Source organism: Macrotis lagotis, chromosome 3, assembly GCF_037893015.1.
Source record: "Macrotis lagotis isolate mMagLag1 chromosome 3, bilby.v1.9.chrom.fasta, whole genome shotgun sequence".
Lineage (NCBI taxonomy): Eukaryota > Metazoa > Chordata > Mammalia > Peramelemorphia > Peramelidae > Macrotis > Macrotis lagotis.
In genome coordinates, this window is record NC_133660.1 from 55,593,168 (window position 1) to 55,619,391 (window position 26,224).

The 26,224-nt window shown below is 40.6% G+C and overlaps 1 protein-coding gene across 5 annotated transcripts in view; it reads left to right on the forward strand.

The window, feature by feature from the left end:
* LOC141517568 (caspase-6-like) overlaps window positions 1–26,224 on the forward strand; it is a 59,595-nt gene that overhangs the window by 9,140 nt on the left and 24,231 nt on the right. Inside the window, exons 1-3 of one of the 5 annotated variants that reach the window (XM_074228724.1) lie at window positions 20,879–20,954; window positions 23,083–23,128; window positions 25,849–25,995. In XM_074228724.1, coding sequence (XP_074084825.1) covers window positions 20,912–20,954; window positions 23,083–23,128; window positions 25,849–25,995 — 236 coding nt within the window. In that variant the 5' untranslated portion in view covers window positions 20,879–20,911. Of the gene's footprint in view, window positions 1–1,110; window positions 1,883–20,878; window positions 20,955–21,423; window positions 21,597–23,082; window positions 23,129–25,848; window positions 25,996–26,224 lie in introns of those variants that run through there. The other 4 variants (XM_074228725.1, XM_074228726.1, XM_074228728.1 and 1 more) reach the window with 4 other exon arrangements.

Genomic DNA, 26,224 nt, shown 5'->3' on the forward strand with positions numbered 1-26,224 from the left:
CAGAAGCCTGCTCCTGTTAACTTCCTTAGTAAAAGCAGGATGGTCTGTAAGTTTTGTTTTAAAAGTGGAAGAACAGACAAGAAATTCATCAGAAATCCATGTATTGCCATTTCTGAAAATAAATCTTAACCACCCAGTTAAATCCTTCCCTTGACCAGTTTCCACTCCTATTAAATAGAAAAATCTGGGGATGTTCATAGGGCAGAACTCAATGATATGACTGGTTGGGGTAGCAGCGAGTTCTGACCTTGAGGAGGCTTTATTGGGGTGCTGGTCCCAGATACAGTCTTTATGGACATTGTAATGTGTAGCATATTAGTTACCCAGCACAAATCATTCTATTCTAAAAATTCTGACATTTAAAAATATTTTTAGTTCAAATTCTTCCTCTCCTACCCCAAGCTCCTAAAAAGTCAAACAGTATGAGATCAGTTATACATGTAGCACAAATCATTGCTGCAGTTCTTTACTTTATCGGGATTTGGAAATGGAAAGCAACTGTAGATTATTTTTCACATCTTTTGTGCCAAACTTCTAAAGAAAATTTTTGGATCCTGTCAAAATGTTTCCACAAAAATTAAGAGAAAAACCTTGTCACTAAATATTATAACCATTTTAGCCATTGTGTGCTCGATTCATCTTTGTATTCTGGCTTTTTTCACTTTGAAGGTCAAAACAGTTCTTTATATATTTACCAGTGTCATGCAACCTTCATTGTCTTGACCTTATTTCTATGGAAAAAGTGGAAAGAATTTCTTTGGATCATCTGAGTTACATAAATAGATCAGCAATGACCTCTTCAAGGTGATTCAAGGACATGAGAATATACAAACAGGGAGACAGTTTAAGATACAAATTTACCATTCCATCTTGTGTTTTGTTTACGATTTTGCAAGGCAATGGGCTTAAGTGGCTTACCCAAGGCCACACAGCTAGGTATTATTGTGTCTGAGGCCCGGATTTGAACTCAGGTCCTCCTGACTCCAGGTTCAGTGCTCTATCCATTGCACCACCTACCTGCCCCCACCATGCCATCTTCTTAAGGTAAATGTCATACAACTTTTAAAAACCAGCTCTGACCTGCAGTGATGGTGTTTGCTTGTTCTGCAGCTTGTGAATCAGCAATGGAGCTCTTATTCGATGGTGTTATACACTTAGGCTGTAAGCCCTACCTGGACAGCCAGAGAGCTGCCTGTAAATGCCGCTATGAAGAGAAAACTGACCTGTAAGAGGCTTCTTGCCAGCAGCACCTGCAGCTGGAGTTCAGGAAGCCCACTGTTGGCAGCAGTCCTCAGAAAGCCACTGCCTGCTTTTTGCCAGCAGCTTTTTGAGAAGAACCTGAAGATTTCTTCTGCCATTTAAAACCTGAACTATTTGATGAGTAAGGTAGAAAAAGCACTAAATGTGGGGGCCAGAATGCCCTGGGCTTGATAGACTGTGTCTGTAGGCAGGTTCTTTGATGTTCTGGGCATTGGTGCTTCACCTGTCAGAGGAGAGTAATGTTCCTAGTGCCTTTTTTGTGTGCTTTTCTTGAGGAAAACTGAACCCTTAAAGTGCTGTAAATGTGAGTTATTTTCATGCATACATCCTAATTTGAAGCCACCTCTTGTAAAAAAAAAATGTTATTGCTCTTCTGTATATTACTGTTATTGCCTTACAGTGTCAAACTATTGTGATAAAAGCAGAATAGACTAACTGAAGGAAATTGAAACTAGGAAGACAGAAGCAGGTAACTGCAGAATTTTTTGCAACTAGATTCCCTCTCCTCCTTAAAAAAAGTAGGTCATATTTAAAAGTTAAATAAATATAACTTGTAACTTACCTTGGAAAAAGATTAGTTTACAATAAAACCTTGAATATTTGCACTTCCGAAGGATTTAAATGTTGTTTATTTCTTTGAATGTTTTTTGTAATTTATTTAGCATATTAATCAAACCATGCCATTTTAAGAGCACATTTAGGCTCAGGGACAAGGTTTTCATATATCTAGTATCTATCTGCTTCTCTTGTAATACTGAAAAAGGTAAACAGATACACCTTTAGAGGACATTAACAGTGAGTCACAGCATGTTATTTACCCAAGGATACATAGCTTAATACTTTATCAACAACTTTAAACAACCAGTCACATTTATTGAATGACTTAAGAATCTTCATGTAAGGGGTAGCTAGCTGGCCCTTGATCCCACCTCAAACACTTAATTAGCTAGCTGTGGCTTTGGGCAAGCTACTTAACCCCATTTGCCTTGCAAAAAAAAATCTTAATGTAATTGTTTTTCTACACATACTTTGCAATATTACCTGGATGGCTATTTTGGAGAAAAAATGGATTCTGGTAGGTTTAATGATTAAGTTGCTTATGATAATATACTTTTACTTACATAAAACTACATTATAAGCTGTTTTGTTTTTCATTCTTCACTTATTTCTATTAACTTATTAACTTTGTTGCCTTTTGAATCAATTTTTTCCTTTGCTATTTTGATAGTTGAAGATCAGAGTGAAAGTCTGAAGGTAACCAATTACAAATCTCTTAACTGTAAAAATTACTTGTCTCATTACTCTAAAGTTTGTTTCATTTAAATGTTCGAAGTCATTGCATAAAACCCCTTGGAAATTGTTGATGTAAAATATTCCTGCTGTTACTGCTCTAAGATATTCCTTTAATATTCCTCATCAGATGTCTTTGTGCACTTCTGTGATTCTGACTAGTTGTTAGCCTTATCCACTGTTTGGTTTGGGGGTGTTTTTTTTTTACCTTGTTTTCGAGGCTAATGGGGTTAAGTGCCTTGCCCAAGGCCACACAGCTAGATAATTGTCTAAGATCAGATTAGAACCCAGGTACTCCTGACTCCAGGGCCCATGCTTTGTCCACTGAGTAAATAAAACCAAGTATATGGAATTACAATGGAAATTGCTTATACTGAAACACTGCTCACCTTATTTTAAAAAGCAAGTTCATGAATCTCCAGTTAAGAATCCACTGTCTAAGAAAGGACAATAATCAATGTTGGAAGGGATGTGGGAAATCTGGGTCATTTAATACATTGGTTGGAGTTGTGAATTGATCCAGTCTTTCTGAAGAGCAATTTGGAATTGTGCCCAAAGGGCAACAAAAATGTGCATCTTTGATCCAGCAATACCACTACTGGGTCTATACTCTGAGAGATTATGAAAAAGGATAAAAACATGCTCTTTGGGTTCAACACTTTGAATATTTTTGTACAAGTTATGTTTTTATCCTTTTTCATAGTGTTGAACCCAAAGAGCACTTGGGGGAGGAAGTACTGAGAGCAGCCAGGATACAGAAGCAAAGATCTTATATGTAAATATGGGGTCCTGTAGAGAGAAAGAGTCTGAACACCTTTTTTTTTACTTTTTTTTTTTATTTCTGCAAGGCAAATGGGGTTAAGTGACTTGCCCAAGGCCACACAGCTAGGTAATTATTAAGTGTCTGAGGCTGAATTTGAACCCAGGTCCCCCTGACTCCAGGGCCAGTGCTCTATCCACTAAGCCACCTAACTGCCCCTCATTTGTAGCCACCCCTCCTTTGTAATTCTTTGAAACAATTTTATGGTATTTCCTGGATTCCTAGGGTCAAGTACTTGAGTCTTATTTTCAGACCCAAAGGCACCTGGCACCTGGCCAAATTTGTATTTCTAAGGAATTCCTCAAGGCCCTGAGGACCTTTCTATACAGGAATTTCACAAACACTGATATTGTACTCCAATAGCAGTCCTGTTTGTTGTGGCAAAGAATTGGAAATTGAGTGAATGTCCATCAATAGGGAATGGCTGGGGGGGGCGGAGCCAAGATAGCTACAAGAAGGCATGGAGTCTTAGGAGTTCTCTGATAAAACTCATAAGCTAAGGACTCTAACTAAACTTTTGAGAGACAGAACCCACAAAGGAACCCACTGAGGCAGTTCTACTCAAGGTAACCTGGAAAAGAGCAGAAAGGCTCTGCTCGCTGGGGTCGGAGAGGCCGCCCGCCAAAGAGAAAGAACTTCAGCCTCCTGGAGGCAGCCCCAGGGCGCTGGGAGCCACAGCTCACAGCAGCTGGGGAGTCTCCTGAGCTGCACCCCGAGGAGCACCACACACAAAGTGGAGGAACAATGCGGGACTTCTGCCAAAGCAAGCACGTGGAGCCCAGCCCTCAGGGCAAACAGCCAGCAGCTTGGTCTTTCCACCACCCAGAAACAGAAGCAGGCAGAGCCAGTAAGCAGGAGCCCCCAGGGCATGAGCCCATTGAGCTGAGGGAGGGGAGTGAAGAGAGAGAGACACTGCTGAGCTCTGTCCTCTGCCTCTGGGGCTCTGACCACATTCAGATCCTGATCCCTGTCTAGGCCCCCCCACCTCAGACCCATGGCAGAGGGGGGTGCTTATGGTCATTCACAGACCAGGAGGGAGGACAGAGCCTCACACACTGAGACCCTTGAGGGAGTGTCCCAAAAGCTCAGGAAGCACCCCAAAACCAGGACCAGGCTGGGAAAATGAGCAAATAGAGAAATAACAGGAAGACTATTGAGAAATATTTTGCAAATGAGCCCAAGAAGGATCAAAATACTCAGTCTGAAGATGAGGAAGCACAAGTTCCTGCATCTAAAGACTCCAAGAAAAACAGAAATTGGGCTCAGGCTATGACAGAGATCGAAAAAGACTTTGAAAATCAAATGAGGGAGTTGGAAGAAAAACTGGGAAAAGAAAGGAGAGAGATGCAGGAAAAACATGAAAATGAAGTCAGCAGCTTAGTCAAATCCAAAAAAATGCTGAAGAAAATAGCATGCTAAAAACCAGCTTAGGTCAAATGGATAAAACAGTTCAAAAAGTTATTGAGAATGCTTTAAAAAGCAAAATTGGCCAGATGGAAAAAGAGATAAGAAAACTCTCTGAGGAGAACAAATCCTCCAGACAGAATAGAATTCAGGGAGATTGATGAATTTACCAGAAATCAGGAATCAGTACTTCAAAACCAAAAAAAATGAAAAATTAGAAGAAAATGTGAAATATCTCATTGAAAAAACAACTGATGTGGAAAACAGACTTAGGAAAGATAATTTAAAAATTATTGGAATACCTGAAAATCATGATCAGGAAAAGAGCCTTGACATCATTTTCAAAGAATTACTACAGGAAAATTGCCCTGATACTCTAGAAGCAGAGGGCAAAATAGAAATGGAGAGAATCCACCGATCCCCCAGAGAAAGAGATCCCAAAAAACCAACCCCCAGGAATGTTATAGCCAAGTTCCAGAACTCCCAAGTCAAAGAGAAAATATTACAAGCAGCCAGAAGGACACAGTTCAAATATTGTGGAGCTGCAGTCAGGATCACACAGGACTTAGCAGCAACTACGTTGGAAGCTCATAGGGCTTGGAATACAATATACTGGAAGGCAAAAGAGCTTAGAATGCAGCCAACTACCCAGCAAGGCTGAATGTCCTCTTCCAGGGAAAAAGATGGACTTTCAATAAACCAGGGGAATTTCAAATGTTTCTTTTGGAATGGCCAGAGCTGAGCAGAAGGTTTGATCTTCAGATACAGGACTCAGGTGAAGCATGGAGATTGGAGGAGAGGGGGGAAATATGAGGGACTTAATGAGGATGAACTGCATGTATAGAAAAATGATATGGATAATATTCATATGAACCCCCTCAGTTGATAGAGCAGGTAGAGGGAGCTTTTATAGTTGAAGCACAGGAGAAAGCTGAATTCGAAGATAAAATATGGTGTAAAAATGGAGTCAATAGAAAAAAAGGGAAATGGAATGGGAGAAAAAAAGGAGTGTGGGAATATTTCACATAATAAGATTTTTTTTATTACAATGAGCTATTGCAGTGATATGGAAGGGGGGAGGCAAGGGGGAATGAGGGAACCTTTGCTCTCATCAGAGATGGCTAGGAGAGGAAATAGCAAATATACTCAATGGGGTATAGACATCTGGAGTAAGAAGGAGGGGGGAGCAGGGAGAAAGGGTGGGGATGTGAGTGAAGGAGGAGAGGATGGACCTTGGTGAGAGAGTGGTCAGATATAACATTTTCTTTTTTGCTTCTTGCAGGGGGCTGGGATTGGGGGGCCTGCCCAGGACCATGGGGCCAGGTGGATTCTGGGCCTAAGGGTGGTATGGGGGCTCGGGGCTTCTTGGCCCCAGGACCAGGGATCTGTCTGCTGTGCCACTCAGTGACGCTACAGCAGAGTCAGAGTGACAGTAGAGAGAAAAAATAGTACATGGTAGTGGAGAAATAAGAAAGGAGGGAGTTGTGATCAGCAATGGCAACCTTGGAAAAATATGGAAGTAACTTTTGTGATGGACTTATCATAAAGAATGTGATCCACCCGTGACAGAGTTGTTGGTGTTGGAACAGACTAAAGCACATTTTTTGTTATTATTTGGGGGAGGGTTCAGGGCAAGTGGGGCTGGGTGGCCTGCCTGGGGCCAGAATTGGGCTCAGGTGCTCCTGGCTCAAGGGCCAGTGCTCTGTCTGCCACCCAGCCACCCCTACTATTACTATTTTATTTTTATTTTGGGTCTTTTTTTCTTTTTGGTTTTTGCGGGGCAGTGGGGATCAGATGGCTTGCATGTCACATGGCTGGGTGATTGTTGTGTTTACAAGGCTGGGAGCTGGATATGGACATAGACATAAAAAAACAATACTATAAGCAAATTAGAAGATCAAGGACTAGTCTACCTGTCAGATCTATGGAAAGGGGAACAGTTTATGACTAAGGAAGAGTTGGAGAACATCACCAAAAAACAATTAGATGATTTTGATTACATTAAATTAAAAAGCTTTTGCACAGATAAAACCAATGTAATCAAGATCAAAAGAAAAGTTTTAAATTGGGAAACAATCTTTACAACTAATGATTCTGACAAAGGACTCATTTCTAAAATATATAGAGAACTGAGTCATATTTTTAAAACAAAAAGCCATTCCCCAATTGACAAATGGTCAAAGGATATACAAAGGCAATTTACAGATGAGATCAAAGTAATCCATAGCCATATGAAAAAATGCTCTAAATCATTAATTAGTAGAGAAATGCAAATTAAAGCTTCTCTGAGGTACCAACTCACACCTCTCAGATTGGCCAATATGACCAGGAAGGATAATGATCATTGTTGGAAGGGTTTTGGGAAATCTGGGACACTATTTATTACACTGTTGGTGGAGCTGTGAACTCATCCAACCCTTCTGGAGAGCTATTTGGAACTATGCCCAAAGGGCAACAAAAATGTGCATACCCTTTGACCCAGCAATACCACTACTGGGTCTATACCCTGAAGAGATGATGGAAAAGAGTAAAAACATCACTTGTACAAAAATATTTATAGCAGCCCTTTTTGTGGTGGTAAAGAATTGGAAATCCAGTAAATGTCCTTCAATTGAGGAATGGCTTAGCAAACTGTGGTATATGTATGTCATGGAACACTACTGTTCTATTAGAAACCAGGAGGGACGGGATTTCAGGGAAACCTGGAGGGATTTGCATGAACTGATGCTGAGTGAGATGAGCAGAACCAGAAAAACACTGTACATCCTAACAGCAACATGGGAGTGATGTTCAACCTTGAAGGACTTGCTCATTCCATCAGTGCAACAACTGGGAACAATTTTGGGCTGTCTGCAAAGGAGAGTGCCATCTGTATCCAGATAAGGAGCTGTGGAGTTTGAACAAAGCACAAGGACTATTCCCTTTAATTTGGAAAAAAAAAAAACCCAGATACTTATTGTCTGATCTGGTTACCTCTGAGAATTCTGTTCTCTTTAAGGATATGATTTCTCTCTCGTGACACCCAAATTGGATCAAGGTAAAACATGGAAACAAAGTAAAGACTGAGGGAGTGCTATCTGTGGGGTGGGGGTGGGGGAGGGAAGTAAGATTGGCAGAAAATTGTAAAACTTAAATAATATCTTTAATAAAAATAAATTAAAAAAAAATCAGCCCTCTCCCCAAAAAAGAAGTTGGGTAGAAAAGAGGAGGTTTGGGTGTAGAGGGCCAGCCCCAGGGAGTGATATTCACATATCCTTGGTGATATTTTTCATCAAAGGTATGCATGGATTATTGCTCATTGTATGGATCCATTGGCTCACCAGTGAACCCTGACCTAGGATAATCTGTGACTCCAGGATGGTTGTAAAAGGTTTCTTTGATTTCTTTGATTTGTTCTAAGAACAAATGTTGTAAATTTACCCAGGAACTTGTAAAACTGGGTATCCTTTAACCGATCATTCCTCCTATAAAAAGTCTGAGTTTCCAAAAATAAAGTTGGTAGATTTTTACTTCCCAACCTTTCATGTTTGGATATATTTGTCTATCCGACCTGACTCTTGGAAATTCATATCCAGACCCACACCAGAGCTATTGTGGGTGATATTTGGGTATTGAGAAAATTATTTTTAAAATCTAGATATGAAGATATTGTTTTTAAAGCAAGTTGAAGGCAACACCATACTACTGATTTTTTGTGTGTCAGCCAGGAGAGGAGAAAAAATAAGGGAAAAATGACCATGTTCCATGACACCACTGGAACTGAGTATATTTTTATAGTGATATGATGATAGCAACTATTGGGATGTGATTATTAGAATAAATAAGATGTTACTCTTGTTTGAATGCTGTCACTGCAACTCCTTTAAAACTCTAGAGCAAATCAAATCTTTTTTTTCAAACACAGATAAAAGATGCAAAATAGAAGTAGTTTTGATGTGTTTTGCCAGGGATAAAACATCTGATTGGGCAATTTAAATAACAATTTAATTAACTCTTTAAAAAATATTTTGGTAGATTTTTTCCAATTACATATAAAAACCTTTTTTAATGTTTTTTTTTTAATTCTGAGTTCCAAATTCTCTTCCTTACCTTATCCCTCTCCAAAACAGCAAGGAATTTGATATGGGTTATACATGTGCAGTCATGCAAAAATTTCCATATTAGTCATGTTGTAAAAGAAAACAATATCAAAACAATAATAAAAAATAACATGCTTTCATCTGCATTCAGATTTACATCGGTTCTCTTTCTGGAAGTGCATAGTATTTTTCATACCAAGTCCTTAGTCTGGGATCATTCATAGCAGAACCTCATACAGTATTGCTGTTACAATATTGCCCTGGTTCTGCTCACTGCATCAACTCATGTAAGTATCAACTAATTAATTTTAAAGCTATTCTGTAGTTGGAGTATTTGAGGGAAGAAATACAAATAATCATGGGATTAATTTAGACCCAGAGGTCAGAGGAACTCTTAAAGATTTTTTTTTGTCCTAACCTGTGATTCCATTGATGCAGTAGTAGATGAGCAGATGAATGACTCTTCTGTAACTTAGTTTTATGGAGTGGTCTGTGTAGTAGCATGTCCATAGTTAAGCTAATTTGTATGGATCAGAGTCAGGAAGACTTGGGTTCAAATCTAGGTCCTCTTGCCCCTCTTTTTTTTAAATTACTTTATTTTTCAAATTATATGTTAAGATCGTTTTCAATACTCATTTTTATAAAGTCTTTCCCTCTCGCTCTTCCCTCCCTTGCCTTAAGATAGCAAGAAATCTGATAAAAGTTATATGTGCACAATCATGTTACATATATTTCCATCTTAGTCATGCTGTGAAAGAGGAATGAGAACAAAAGGGAAAATCCATAAAAAAATTTAAAAAATGAAAATAGTATTCTTTGGTCTACTTTCAGATCCCATAGTTCTTTCTCTGGATATGGATGGCATTTTCCATTAAAATTCTTTTAGAATTGCCTGATCATTGTATTGTTGAGAAGAGTTAAGTCTATCATAGTTGATCATCATATTTCTTATTGTGTACAAAGTTCTCCTGGTTCTGTTCACTTCCCTCAGCATCAGTTCTTGTGTTTTCATGTGAAATCTGCTCACTATTTCTTATGGAACAGTAAAATTACATTACATTCATATTCCAGTTGTTCAGCCAGTATTCAATGGGCATCCTATCAGTTTCCAATTTTTTTCAATTACAAAAAGATCTGCTATGAGTATTCTTGTGCATGTGTGGGTCTTTTCCCCTTTTTTTGTGATCTCTTTAAGATACAGACCTAGTAGAATCAAAGGACATGCACAATTACTCTCCAGAATGCATTGGTGTCTCATTTTCTCAATCTCCTACAGTATTTTTTATTTCCTTTTTCTGTCATTTCAGCCTATGTGGTAGGTGTCAGGTAGCACCTCAGAGTCTTTTTAATTTACATTTCACTAATGAATAATGATTGAAAGCATTTTTTTCATATATCTGTATAGCTAGCTTTAATTTCTTCATCTGAAAGCTGCCCATTCATATCCATTGATCATTTTTCAATTGGGGAAAGAATTATATTCTTATAAAGATGACTCAGTTCTTTATATATTTTAGAGACAATTGCTCCTTTTTTTCAAGTTATTTTAAATTTAATTATTTTCTCTTGTGTCTAAAATTAGATTTAAAAAGTTAAGCTGGAGGGCGTCTAGGTGTTGTAGTGGATAAAGAAAGCACTGGCTTTGGAGTCAGGAGCACCTGGGTACAAATCTGGTCTCAGACACTTAATAATTACCTAGCTGTGTGGCCTTGGGCAAGCCACTTAACTCCATTTGCCTTGCAAAAAACCTAAAAAATAATAATAAAATAAAAAAAAGTTAAGACATCTTTCCAAAGTTAATATGTTTTTCTTTAAGTGATAATTTGAACTTTCAAAGTAATATTTGGCATTATCATCTTTTCACTACAAGTTTTCAACACAACCTACAATTAAGTGATAATTTGAGATTTCAGAGTAATAGAGTTATAATGAGTCTTTCATTAAAAACTTTAAACTTATGTACCTATGGCATACAAAGGAATAAGTGCTGATATGTTCATAGATGGAGGTGCTGAGGCATAGAGCACACCCCCATAAAGCACTGGAGCCAGTCTTTTAGCAGGATGGTTATACATCCTCTGCGAACCAGTTTGATTTTAAGAACTCTTGTCCAATTTCTAAACTGTTTACATATTTCTAAAAGTTTATGTAGATTTGTCTGTTGTTCCATAATAGTACAGGAGTGGGTCTGGGATATAAGGGACTAGACTAATTCACATCTTCAGTGTGCTGTCAAATACAAATCCCTGCTGGCCATATATTGACCTAGAAAACAACATATTAACCTATTTTATTATATTTTTATATTACATTTTCCATCTGATTTGGGCTGAGTTGCAGAGTGGAAGGTTGGAAGTAGCCACAGGTTGCATGTTGCAATCCATTCTGTGATTATGGTTTCTTTTTAAAGGAGTTTTTTTTTTAAGTTTACTTATTTATTTTGAATTTTACAATTTTTCCCCTAATCTCAGTCCCCCCCCCCCCCCCACAGAAGGCAATATGTTAGTTAGTCTTTCCATTGTTTCCATGGTATACATTGATCTAAGTTGAATCTGATAAGAGATAGCAAAATTACATAATAAGATAAAGGTTGGTGTTTTTTTTAAAAATTAAAGGTAATAGTCCTTGGTCTTTGTTCAAACTCCACAGTTCTTTCTCTGGATACAGATGGTATTCTTCATGGCAGATAGCCCAAAATTGTGCCTGACTATTTTTACTGATGGAATGAGCAAGTCCATGAAGGTTGATCCTCACCCCGTTGTTGCTGTTAGGGTGTACAATGTTCTTCTCGTTCTGCTTATCTCACTCAGCATCAGTTCATGCAAATCCTTCCAGGCTTCCCTGAATTCCCTTCCTTCTAAAGGAGGGGTTCTTAACTGGTTTTGTATTAAATGACTAAAACAATTCTTATTGAGTTGGGGAAAATAATAATAGTTCATTTGGAAGAACAAAAGTTGAGAAATTTAAGGAAACCAGGAATGGAAATGTAAAGGTAGCAAAATCTTTAGAATCAGACCCTAAGCCATATAAGATGAAAGTATTGTTGAAATGTAAAATGGATAATTTTGATTGTCAAAATTTTCTTGTATAAATAAAACCTATGCAGCTAAGAATAGAAGAAATGCCAAAAATTGGGAAAACTTTCCTAGGCAATCTCAGATGGTATGTGATTGGGTTGGAATATTGCTGTTGTGTAGGAAATGATGAGCTGGTTAATTTAGAAAAACATTGAAACACTTGGATTTATGAAGGAAGAAAGGTACTAGCCATCTTCAGAGAAACAGATGATAAGCGGAAATAAGTATGGATAGACTTACATATATATGTATGAGTATATATGTGTATCTAGATATCAATGATATCTTTATGTTTATATATTGTTGCTTAATTGTAACCACCTTTAGGGGAGGTTTGGAGGGGGAGAAATAAAGTAAAAAGTGCACAGCAAAAGACAAAAGGAAGCAAAAGGATGGGCAACTTTGAAAACAATATGTAGTATTATAGGGACTTTTCTCGAAATGGAAATTTGTTCTATAGTAAATCCTCTCTTATGTTCTGCCATCTACATGGCATTTTTTCTTTTCTCATTTTCTATTTAAGATTAAAATAACTTTAAAAAATTTTTTAAAAATGAAGAGGGAAATGGTTTGCAAATCACTCCAGTATCTCTGCCAAGAAAACCCCAAATGGTTTCACAAAGAATCAGACACAGTTGAAAAATGATGGAACACAGAACTAGATATGGGCAAAGCCACTGGTGTTTTCCTAATACTTTGTAAATCAATTGCAGTGGTGTCCATAGGTTCATGGATTCTTTGATCTCATGAGATCAAAGAGCTATGTGAAACAACTCTTTCTTCAATTTTCAAGGCATTGGCATTGGCTCTAATATAAGAAATGGCTTGTTGTAGGAGGAAGATTGCCATTGATTGGGAAAGTGTAATTTTTCTAATCAAAAAAATCTTCATTTCTAACCCTACCCAGATGTCATCCTCTAAATTTATTATGTTTATACATCTCACTCTGGGATACCCTCCTTAACTTGCACTTGCTCCAACATCCCAAAGGGTGGCTGTCATTATTCTCAGGATTTTAGGAGTAACCCTTTTGGGAGAGGTTGACTACTTCCATTGTATTTCATGGTATATTTCCATTAACAATTAGCCATTAGGCTTAATTTTCTTTTATTAAAGGCATGTATGTATTAATAAATTGTTAATTAAAAAAATAATGGAAATTGTTATCTCCTTCCCTATTGATCTGCCCCACTAGAAACTAAGATATTGAAAAAATCTTAAAAACTAAGATTGTAACAGATACATTCAAGCAAAACAAATTCATAAAGTGACTATATTAAAAAATGTTTATTTCTTTGTGCCCTTGCTTTTGTCCCTCACCTGTCTGTAATCTTTGCATTTTTCAAAGTTTTAAGCCTTTACAAAAAATGTTTTAACTTAGTTTCCTTATATAAATTGCTTTCTTGGGTCTATTCACTCTGAACCTGGTCATACTACCTAGGATTTTCTGAGATCATCCCTTTTTGTCCTTCCTTAGCCATAAGGCACAACAGCTACCCCATTGAGAACCACTTGATTGACTTTACCTGATTGTCATGAGGGCAGTTGATTGATCTATTTATTTATTCATTCATTCAGTCACCTATTTATTACTGGCCCTTGAAAGCTCTTCTGTATTGCACTTCCCCAACAACTACTTCTTCCTACAATGAGAAGCCTTTATGTCTGTGATGTAGCCCACAAAGCAGGTTTATGGGCTTTTGGACAAATGTATCCTGGCACAGGTGCTCACTCGCCTCTAATCACCCTATATTAGCCAAAAAATTCCCAAGGTGAGGGTCAGTGTGTCATAGGCTGACTTCTCTGAGTCTGTTCTAGGGCTCTCAGAAGCCTGGGCATCCTGCTGCTTTTCTGACACTCCTCTATTGAATGGCATGTCTATTAAAGAATAGGAGTCAAAATTGGGGAATTTCAGGCTGGAAGGTTTTTTGAGGTCACTTTGTCCAAGGATTATTAGAGGTGAACTATAAGGCTATCCATACACACAACTGTTATCCTTCAATTCCAAAGATGTCTGTGCCAACCAGATTAGTGGAGGCAGGACCACACACGATATTTATTATAGTGAGGCATAGTTGTGCAAAGACACCGTCTCCATGCCTTTTCTAGAACCAGTTCATCTCATGGTCTAATCTAATAGGAAACAGAACTTCTGGTCTGAATGCTTTGGGAGTCTCTTGGCCTTTGAATGGTTTCCTCTTTATCAGCAAGAAACCTCAAACTCAAAGAGCTGGGCAAAAGCATCAGTGATACACATAACTAATAGGTATATATGCAGATATGTATATGTGGTCATGTGTATTTGTGTGTAACAAATATATATAAATGTTAATATCTTTATAGCTATATGTTTATTTTAAAAATGCATATCATAAACATATGTGGTGTTTATATAGCAGAGGAAATATGAGGCAGAGAAAAATGTTCTATAATTAACCTATTTCTTGCTGACTTTACATTAACACTGATCTCTGCCCCATTGTTCAAAACTATTGAAACTACTTGCAGCCCCCTAACCATACAACCATATTCCCATCCCATTCTCTACCTTACAGAAAGTACTTGAAGACTCTGAGTTGGCCAGCAGCTCATATGCAATCTATTTGTTACCCACTCCCTAAAGCCCCCTAACAACTCTTAACTCCTCACCAACTCCCCCAGATCAGACACTAGGCCTTGCTTTAAAAAGTTCCTCCTTTCCCCCTTAGTTTTGCTACTCTCTTAAGGAATTTTAAAAGTTCCCAAGAAATCTAGCCCAGTTACAACAAGCTTGTACTGTCCTTAATTTTCTCTACTTTGCTAACTCCCTGCTCTTATCAGCCCAGTTTCAGTCACCTTGCAACTGTCCTCTTTATGCCCCTTCTTTGCCCCCCACCCCCCACTGCTGCTTGTCAGCCCAATTGGAATACCCTTGCAATTGTTCTTGCTTTTTTAACTTTGTTAAATTTCCATACTGTTTAATCTTTATTTTGTTACTTTAACAGAATAAACTTTATTTGTCCCTAAAACTTTGGGGTACAGAGTTGGTCTTTTAGTGAATTCTTCACATTCTTGAACCCTAACACATTTCTCTGGCATCATACATTTATGTATTTTGTGCTGAACTATGATTTTATCAGTCCGGGAAAATATTTTTGATTCTGTATTTTTTTATCCTAGACTGTGTTTTAATCATTGTAGGGACCCAACTCTTAATTGTAGTGCTTTTCCTCTATTGATTATTTCCAATTTATCTGGTGTATAGCTTGTTTTCACATAGTTGATGATGTTTGTTCTTCATTCTCCAAGACCATGCCATCAGGATGATGACACTGTAACAAGCACATGAATCAAATTTGAGTGAGGGTACTAAGTCATCAGCCTCACTTTCTCCTTCAAAGCCATCTGGGTCCAGAGACCAGATAGGAATGGGGGGGGGCAGCTAGGTGGTCAGGAGGACCTGAGTTCAAATGTGACCTCACACCCTTAATACTTACCTAGCTGTATGACTTTGGTCAAATTACTTAACCCTATTGCCTTGCAAAAAAAAACAAAAAACCCTCCAAAACAAAACAAACCCAAAATAAATAGGAATCAGGGTTAAGTGACTTGGCCAAGGTCACACAACTAGTGTTTAAGACCAGATTTGATCTTAGGTCCTCCTGACTCCCAGACTCTTGTACATGGTTATTTGTATGTTGTTTTCTACCATTAGACTGTGAATTTGAGATTGAGGAATATCTTTTGTCTTTCTTGTATCCTCCACACAGCACAGTGCCTTATAATAAATGTCTCTTAACCACACTACCACACTCATGATATTATTGATGTGGAGAACCCCTGGCCTGGCAAGCCCCCCTCCCCCCCAGTGAAAAACTCAGGACTCTGACCCAGAGGAATTAAGACTTTAAAAGACTTGCAAAATTGAGTACAAACATTCAGATTTTATTCCTTTTGAGGAGGGACTGAATAACAAAAGGACTGGAGACTGGGAGAAAGGAAAGGAAAGCAACCATAAGAAATGACTGGGGGCAGCTAGGTGGAGTAGTGGATAAAGCACCGGCCCTGGAGTCAGGAGTACCTGGGTTCAAATCTGCTTGGGCAAGCCACTTAACCCTGTTTGCCTTGCAAAAACCTAAAAAAAAAAAATGACTTGGACTCGGTCCCCAGGGAGTCTTCCTTGAAGGAGATTAGGACCAGGCTTTTATAGTCTTGTCCATTTCCTGTGCAGAGTCCGGAGAAAAGGGATTAAGAAGTGACCCTCATGGGACTGAGGATGGGTACCTCCTTTGTAAGGCTGGAGGAGGGGTAGAGGGGTGGCCAGAGACACTGAACAATGGAGAGAGTTTACATCAGAGAGGGGTTTATGCTGAATCATCTAGGCCTGAGGCTCACAAAGAACTAATGGCAAAGAGGGTCAGAAGTCCTCAGAAGATATCAGACAATTCTCAATATTAAAAAGCTAGACTGATATTCCTCCTTCAACATATTTGTTTACATAATTTACATTTGATTGTCAGCTCCTTGAAGGCAGGCACTGTCTTTTGTTTTTTTGCTTCCTTTTGTATACCCAGAGCTTAGCCATAGGTATTTAGTGACTACTTGGCAGTGTTGGGAGTTTACTTGACTTGTCCACCATCACTCTAATAGCTTGTATGTCTCAGAGGCAGGACTTGAGTCTTTCTGATCACAAGGTGGGTACTGTCTCTACTATGTTCATAAACTTAAACAAAATTCTAAAATATTTGGTTGAGAGGATTGAAAAGTTCAAATAAAATACGTTTTAGAACTATCTGTGCTTTTAATTCTATTTTTAAGAATTAATCAAACTGCCCTCTCTGCCTAAATCCAAAAGATTTAATTCAGTAATTTCACCTTTCACCAACTTTCCAGAGAAACTTGCTTAAGCTTTGGTGTTTACCTTTGTAACCTCACCTACCATTCACATTCAATAGATTCTATCAAAAGCCAGGCGGCAGAAGGCAGGCTAATCAGCAGATTAATTCTACCCCCTAGAGGATCACTCCCATCTCTCTCCAAGAAGTAAGGGGGAAGGAGTTGACCAATCCAGATTGCCAAAACTGATAATTGCTATAAAATACCCTCACCCTTGCCCTTTGATTTATTAGTTGTTCACTCTCTTTGCTGAGTCTATCCCCTTTGGGTTTGGTTTGCCATTTCCTTCTCTAACTCTATTTACAGATGAGGAAACTCAGAGAAGGGACTTGTTCAGGGTCACCTGGCTAGTTAAGGGTCTGAAGTCAAATTTGAACTCAGATCCTCCTGGCTCAGCACTCTATATTCTGCATCATCTAGCTGCCCCTAATTATTGGTTATTGTTAACTAATAAATTGATTATGGTCAGATGCTTCTCACTTGTTTCTCAGTTTCCCTTAATTTTCTGCATACACTAATCTTTAAAGTTAGTTCTTTAAACTACTGATATGAAAAAATATGCTGATAAATACACTGATAGGGAAAAACCAAATTGCTGGGTTGACGTTTTGAGTTTCCCTTCAAGAGCTCTTTGTTTCAACCAAACTGGACTCTTAGGTTTTTAACATTACAGTGCATTCATTTCAACTATGTATACTGGAGTGGTTTGCTGGCACACAGATGATTGGTTGTGGTGTGTTTGACCTCATTTGGAATTGGCAAAAATATTCAGAGTAGTTTATCATTTCCTCCTCCAGTTCATTTTATAGATAAGGAAACTGAGGAAAAAAGGAGGAAGTGACTTGTTCAGAGCCACTCTTCTAGTCAAGTGGCAAGGTCAGATTTGAACTCTGGAAGACAACTGACCCTTTCTTGGCCTGGCTCCCCTGTCCACCTTTTCTCTCAACTGTCCACATCTTTGCTCTTTGTTCTGCCCCTTCAGGTATCACGACTCAGACTCAGGAATGCAGGTTTTGGAAAGAAAATAGAAATTTATTAAAGGAAGTTACAGGATACTAAGAAAGGGATAGAAAAGTTAAGAGTTTTAAGAGAAGACCATGTGGATCACTGATTAAATTTTGGTCAAGTCAGCTGGCCAGGGTTTCACAGGAGCCTCAAAGGTCAAAATAGCTGGCCCACAGAGTTCAAGGGAGGGGGGTGGTGACCCAAGAGTGACCCAAGTCCCTCATTGGAGATCTTGCCTTTTGGGGAGGGGTCTCTTTTGGGTGGTCTTCCAGGAACTGTGCTTCCTTGCTGCCCCAGAAAAGCAATACAATCCAAGTTGAAGGTTAGGCCCTCAGATGTGGCCAAGATTCCCTTTACAAAGTTTGTCTCCAACTGATCTCATCAGTCCCATGCCATTTCTTTATTCATTTATTAGTTTTTGTGAGGCAGTGGGGTTAAGTGACTTGCCAAGGTCACTAGTAAGTATCAGTCATCTGAGGCTGAATTTGAACTCAGGTCCTCCTAACTCCAGGGCTGGAGTTCAATTCATTGGGTCAAATAGATAACTCTCTTAGGGAGTTATTTTAAGCAGTTTAGGTAAAATTTCAAACTCCTGGCAAAATAAAAACACCTTTGAATACTCTGAAGGGCAAAGCATTAGAGTAAGGTTCTCCAGAGAGTTTTCCCTTGAGGTTAGTTAGTCATGGGCTCTCTGGCAAACCCACAAGGAACTACATTTTTTTAGATGCCTCCTCTTGGCTCTAAAAGTTGAAGTCACCTTGGCTGTGGAGGGAGGAGGGATGAGGGTTGGTAGATTGTGTAATGACCAAATAAAACACTCAAACTGGGTAGCCTCCAAAGGGATTATGCTAAAGCCTTTGGTCTCTAGTTCTCTGGGAAGAAGTATTTATGGAAAACTCTTGTGACTCCCATCTCCCTGAAGATCAAAAACAAATGCCCCCTCAAGAGGGATCTATACATTTTTTAAGCACAACTACAAAAGGAGGTAAAGGACAATCCATGTCCTCAAAGAGCTTACTATCTAATGGGGGAGACAAGTGCAAACAAATATATACAGAGCAAGCTGATACGGATACAGAGGAAATAATTAACCAGAGGAAGATGCTGAATTGAGAAGAGTTGGGAAAGGTTTCCTGTAGAACAGAGATAGGGAACCTTTTTTCTGCCAAGGGCCAAAACTTAAAAAGTAGCCTGCTATATCTGGTCAAACATTTAATTCACCCCTAAAAATGTTCCTACATTTATTGAATTTTGAGTCCGACCTGCAGTTGCTTTGACAATCTCACATCACATTATTTTGAGGGCCTGCTGTACAAGGTGGGATTTAATTGAATTTAAAGGAAGCTGGGCAAAAAATTGGAAATTGAGGGGATGCCCATCTAATGGGGGAATGGGTGGCTGAACAAATTGTGCTATATAAATATGATGGAATACTATACTATGATAGGACATATCTGGTGTGAAGGGGAGAATTTCAGAGAAACCTGGAAAGAGGTAAATGAACAGATGCTGAGTAAAGGGAGCAGAACCGGGAGAACATTAACAGCAGCAATATATAATGATCAACTATGACAGACTTAGCTCTTCTCTAAGTACAGCGATAACAGACAATTCCAAAGGACCTGTGATGGAAAATGCCATTCCTGTCCAGAAAATGGATGGAGTCTGAATGTAGATAAAGCATATCATTTTCCCCCTTTCAGATTTTTTATTTTTTCTTTCTTGTGGTTTTTCCACTTTTGTTCTGATTTTTCAGAACATTCAAAATAATATGGAAAAATGTTTAATATGATTGTACAAGTATCACCTATATTGGATTACTTGCTCTCAAGGGGCGGTTTAGAAGGGAGTGTTGTTTGTTGTTGTGGACAACAAATGTCACCATCCTGACCCCAAATGCCTAATCAATGTAATAGTATAAAATAACAATGACAAAGAACCAACATCAAATGAAATTGAATAATTACTGTAATGCCCTTTGCATATGCTGTAGTGACAAAAGACAAACAGACTCTATAGCTCCTCTCAGAGAGGTACAAAATGTTGGGGGGAAGGCCAAAATGGAGAAGTAGCCACAATGGGAGATGGGTGGTAAGGAAAGCTCCAGCTTGTGTAAAAGGACCCCAATCACTGCCGTTCTCAGCCGCACTCTTCACACCCTGGCCTGGGTTTGACAACTGACTGCTCTTCTTCCTGAAGAGGCTCAGTGTGAAGTCACCGTGTCCATCCAACTTTTACCCTCCTTTTCCCCAAGCTTAAAGCAAAGTAAAGAAATTGATAGAAGGCCTTATTGAATTAGTCTCTAGTGCAAAGGGGAAAGAGAACCCCGTCTGGGCTGCATGGGTGGGGTGGGAGGGCAGGGCAAGGATGTGGGATTACCAAGGAAACTCCTATTTTTTTTAGGTTTTTTCAGGTTAAGTGGCTTGCCCAAGGCCACACAGATCGGTAATTAAGTGTCTGAGGCTGCATTTGAACTCAGGTGCTCCTGACTGAAACTCATTCTATTGAAAGCTATTATTGAATTTTTAAATTTATAGTTCTGAGGTGAAGAACTGGTGGGTGGTGTGAGCTGGAAGAACGTGGTCCTCCCTGAGATCGGGGAAGGGGGAAAGATAAAGTGAGGGAGAAGAGCAAAGGGGCGAAGGGGGCAAAGGAGAAGAATAGGGGGAGAAGGGTGGGGAGAAGGGACACCGGACCCTCCGGGACGACCCCAGGTGCGGCCGTCCCTGCCCCCTCCTCCGTGTCTGGTGGGGCCGCGGCTGGAGGGAGGGAAGTCCGGGGCCTGGGAGGGGCGGGGCCGGGCCGGGGCGGGGGCGGGGGGACAGGCGGGGCGGGGCCTGGCGGGCGGGGGGCGGGGCCGGGGCCTGGCGGGGTGGGGGCGGGGGACAGGCGGGGCCTGGGAGGGGCGGGGCCTGGCGGGGTGGGGGCGGGGGACAGGCGGGGCCAGGCGGACGGGGGCGGGGCCGGGGAGGGGCGGGGCCTGGCGGGGTGGGGGCGGGGGACAGGCGGGGCCTGGCGGGGCGGGGCCTGGCGGGGCGGGGGCGGGGCTGCCGCCGCAGCCAGGAAGAGCCGCAGCCCCGCGAGCGAGCCCAGCAGCGGCCATGAGCGCCCCGGACCCCCGCGGCGGGGACTCCTCGGCCCCAGGTGGGAGGGAGACCCCCGCTGTGCCCCGGCCCTCCCCTCCCCTCCCCTGTCCCCTTTGCCCCCCGCGCGTCCGCACCGGCGCCCCTGAAGCCCGGCCTGTGCCCCCTGCCCCCGGGCCCGGCCCGAGCCGGCCCGCCCGGCCTGGCAGCGCTGCAGGAGCCCGGGCCCCTCCCCCACCAACCCCGGCCGCAGGGCCGCGGGGCCGCGGGGCTCCGGGCCGGGCCTCACCCGCCCCCCAGGGAGCCCGGCCGGCCTCCGCCTTTGTCTTCCTCTGGGGCGCAGGCAGTGCCCACAGCAGCTGGCTCCTGCTGCTCCAGACCGTGCTTGTCCCGGCGATGCCCACCTGTGCCCTGGCAGCTGGGGGGCATCAAGGAGCTCGAATTCAGCCCCAGATAGCTAGGAGCTGGGCGGCCCTGGGCAGTCACTTCACCCTGATGGCCTCGCACCCAGGACCACCTCCAGCCCCCGGACCCCGCGGCTCTGGGGGAGAAAGTGAGGCTGGGGGCTCAACACGGCTCCCCTTCACTCACCCCTCCGATGTGGTCTTAGAAACGAGGACCACGCAGTGTCAGTACCAGTGGCATTACTGACCCAAAGCCTTGTAAAAAACTGGGCTGGGGAGCAACAAGACTGACCGGCAAGGTTTGTTCTAGGGGACTTTTGTGTCCCCATCCCCCCCATGTCTTTTGATATTTCCTATATATTAAACCTGGTGGGGGGGGCGGTCAGATAAGATGCTCTCACCTCGGTAACAAAGGCCAAAATTCAGTTTTGTTCCAGGACCATAAGAAGTGACTTAGTCCCTCCCCTTGAATATTCCATAAGGAACTTGGGATATTTAAACACATAAATATTACAAGGAGGCATCTTGTTATTCACCTAGTGGTAGAGGTCCTCAGGAAGTAGAATGGAAATTTCTCTCCCACTTTGAGTTTTTAATCATGTATCAGAGGTAATGTCCTTATTAGAGTGAGGGGCTCTGAGGGAACAGTACAGTGAACTTCCCTCCCAGCCCTTCCAACATCCTAGTGGCCTTAGGTCCAGACCTCATTTTGCTGCCTCCCAGGTTCTTCCAAAGGACTGGGAAGACCAGTGATCTGGGGCTTTGATCAGATGGAGGGAGCATATTTATCAGTCTGAACTCTGGAGAGTCCTCAGGATGCCACTACCCAGCCAGGTTGCACCGTGATATATGGTAGAGTGACCTGAGTCTCCCCTTCCATCAGGATTTCTAGCCAAGAAAGGATCCTGGACCTTCATGTAACTCACAACCTCTCCCACCCTGCTCCCTTCCTTAAAACTCCCCCTAGCAGCTTGGATCCAGGGGTCTTTTCTGGATAATCTTCATATCTTTATGTTTTAGGATTCAAGATTTCTCTCCCCACTTCTGCCACTTTCATTTCACCCAACATGAATTGGTTCCGGGGGGGGGGGGTGTTTGGGAAGAAAAGATTATGAATTTAAAAAACCAATGAGCCCCATCCATCTGAGCCTTAAGATCTTCCCTCCCTCAGACCCTCCCAACTCCCCTTGACTTTCATCCAACACCTGTAAGCTCTCAAAGGGCAACTGGATGGTCAGTGGATAGAGTGCCAGGCCTCTTTGTGAGTTCAAATGTGGCCTCAGACACCTACCAACAGTGTGACCTTGGTGTTGTCCTTTAATCCTGTTTGCTTTAGTTTGCTCATCTATCAAATGAGCTGGAGACAAAGGGAAAATCCTAAATGGTTAACCTCCTTGCTTAAAATCTCTTCCCAATGGATCTTTCACTCAGTTACCAAACTAATCTCTCTGGTGTGGACATCCAGTGATATCATCTCCCTCTTTGGTCAACTCCAGGGGCTCCCTATTATCTCCAGGGTCAAGGAGAAAATACTTTTTGACTCTTAAACCAAACTCCCAAACCTGGTCTCCCTTCTACATTTCCAGACTTCTTACATCTCACTTCCCCCCTGCATATACTCCTTTATAAATGACCTGGAGTCCTTGCTGTTCCTCACATAAGACAAAGCTGGCACCAAAAAGGGAAGATCCCCATTATTAAAGAAGACAAGTCTTTTGTAGGTTAAAAGGGGGCATTTAACATTACTGTTTTGTTTCTATCTCAGAAACTTGATTTTGTTTTTAGCAGGTGCTGAACAAAACATGACAGAAGTGGATGCCTTTATTAGAAGGTAATAGGTCTTTTACTAATAAAGACTCTTGACTGGTGCTCTTGGCAAAATGAGGGGAGGGTTTTTTTATTTGAGTTTTGAGTTTTACAATTTTTCTCCCAATCTTACTCCCCCCCCCCCATGGAAAGCAATCTGTGGGTCTTTATTTTGTTTCCCTGTTGTACATTGATCCAAATTGAGTGTGATGAAAGAGAAATCACATCCTTAAGGAAGAAACAGAAAATATAAGCGATAACAAGATCAGACAATAAGATATCTATTTTTCTTTCTAAATTAAAGGGAATAGTCCTTGAACTTTGTTTAAACTCCACGGTTCTTTATCTGGATACAGATGGTATCCCAGGTTGTTGCACTGATGGAACAAGCAAGTCCTTCAAGGTTGAACATCAGTGTTTTTCTGTCTGGTTCTGCTCATCTCACTCAGCATCAGTTCATGCAAATGAGGGGAGGGTTTTAAAAGAGCCTGGGGAAATGAAAGCAGTAAAGGGTCTTTGGAACTGACTTAGGAGAACCAAGTGTTCTTAAATAGGTGAATAGGGAGTGAGCTGACCCTTTGGGAGTTAGAGGGCTTTGTAAACTGAAGGTGAATAGGGAGTGAGCTGATCCCTTGGGAGTGAGAGGCCTTGTAAACTGAAGGTGAATAGGGAGTGAACTGACCCCCTGGGAGTGAGAGGACTTTGTAAACTGAAGGCTCTCATAGAATTACTAAGTCCCACATCAGACACTTTGTAAAGGTGTGACCCTGGGCAAATTTTTTAACCACCTTTGCTTTAGTTTACTCATCTGTAAAATGTGACCCCACATGGGGCTTTCTTGGCAAAGATCTCAGAATAATTTGCATTTTCTTTCTCCAGTTCATTTTATTGATGAGGACCTGAGTCAAACAAAGGTCAAGTAACTTAGCCAGAGTCACATGGAATCTGAGATAATACTTGAACTCTGGAAGATGAATCTTTCTGTCTCCAGACCCAATTCTTTATCCACTGGGCCTCCTAGCTGCCCTTAAGATAAAATTCATTGAATTCAGAGGAAACCAATTATACTGAAATACATTTATCACCTATTTTTTTTTTTAGGTTTTTGCAAGGCAAATGGGGTTAAGTGCCTTGCCCAAGGCCACACAGCTAGGTAATTATTAAGTGTCTTGAGATCAGATTTGAACCCAGGTACTCCTGACTCCAAGGCCTGGGCTTTATCCACTATGCCACCTAGTCACCCCGATTTATCACCTATTTTTTAAAAAATCATCAAACTTCTATTAAGAACTGCATTAGGTGCAGGCTTAACTTTAGCTGTGGCAGTCACTAAGAAAGACAAGAATACAAAATGGATCTCAGTCCTTTGTGGCATGCTTCTGAGACCATGGCAGAGTAAAGAGGAAAGGTAAAGGGTACTAAGTCTTTAGACAGTCTGGAAAAATTCAGTGCATAGGTTTTTAACATTTTGTGTGTGTGTGTTCTCGACTCCTTTGACAGTCTGATGAAGCCAATAGACCCATTCACAGAATCTTGGGGGTTTTTTTTGTTTGTTTGGGTTTTTTTTTTTTTGGATTTTTTTGTAAGGCAAATGGGGTTAAGTGGCTTGCCCAAGACCACACATCTAGGTAATTACTAAGTGTCTGAGGTCGGATTTGAACTCAGGTACTCCTGACTCCAAGGTCAGTGCTCTCTCTACTATGCCACCTAGCCCCCCCCCATCATGTTTTTAAATAAAAGGGAGGATTGTGAAGAAAATCAATTATATATTTTTCTTCACCTATCCCACCTCTATCCCTACAGCAAGCAATCTGATACAGGTTATACATGTGCAATTGTGTAAAACATTTACATATTTGACATTTTGTGCAAGAAAACAAATAAGGAAAGAAGGAAAAAAATGAAAGGATTTCCAACAGCATCAGTTCTTTCTTTGGAGGCAGATAGCATATTTTTATTATTAGTTCTTTGGAACTATTATTGCTATTATGAGCTCAGTCAATAATTGTTCTTTCTTGTGCAGTATTGCTGCTTTGTTCATTTTGTATCAGTTCATGTAAGACTTTGCAGGTTTTTCTGAACTGTTTGTCATTTCTTATAGCATAATAGTATTCCATTACAATCATATACCACAGCTTGTTCACGAATTCTTCAATTGATGGATATTCTCTAGATTTCTAATTCTTTGCCACTACAAAAAAGAATTAACATAAGTATTTTTTGTACAAATAAGATTCTTTTCTCTTTTATTTTTTTCTTTCTTTGGGTTATAGACTTAGTGTTATTGCTGGATCAAAGGGTATGAACAGTTTTATAGCTTCTTTGGGCATTGTTCCAAATTGCTTTTGAAGTCAATTATTTTATTTGCTTTATTATCAGCAGTTTTCTCTTTTTAAAAGTTCAGGACCCCAGATTAAGGATTTATCCTCTAAAATTATAAATTGGAGCAGTAGAGATATGTTTCCTTATCCTGGACTTTCCCAGTAACAAGGAATTCACAGGTCTATTCCTTGCCTTCTACTCTGTATATATGTTGTTTACCCTGATAGACAATGAGCTGCTTGAGGATAGGAACTATTTAATTTTTGTTCATTTCTTTGTTTCCCCAATATCCTAAGCACATATGGTGCTTTATCATGTTTGTTAATTGATTGCTATTAGTTGGTACAGGTACCCATAGTCATCTAAGGTAATACTTGCACCGGGTGAATTTGACTCAAATTTATTATTCTTTGACTTGAACAGTGAATTACTTGATCCAGAAGAAAGGTACAGAATGGATCACAAGAGGAGAGGCATAGCTTTGATCTTCAATCATGAGCGGTTCTTCTGGCATTTGGCTTTGCCAGAAAGGCGTGGCACCTGGGCCGACAGAGAAAACCTTAAACGAAGGTAGTCTATACTAATCTTATCCTGTACCATCCAAATTACAGATCGTTGACATATAACTTATTATTTGTTAATTATTTTAGTGTTGATGTTAGTTCAAATTGTTTTCCTGGATTTTCCTCCTCTACTCTTCATCAGTTTATAGAAGTCTTTCCAGGGATCTCTAAAACTGTTTTTTTCATCAGTTTGTTAAAGCACAGTAATAAACTATTATATTCAAATATTATCCCTC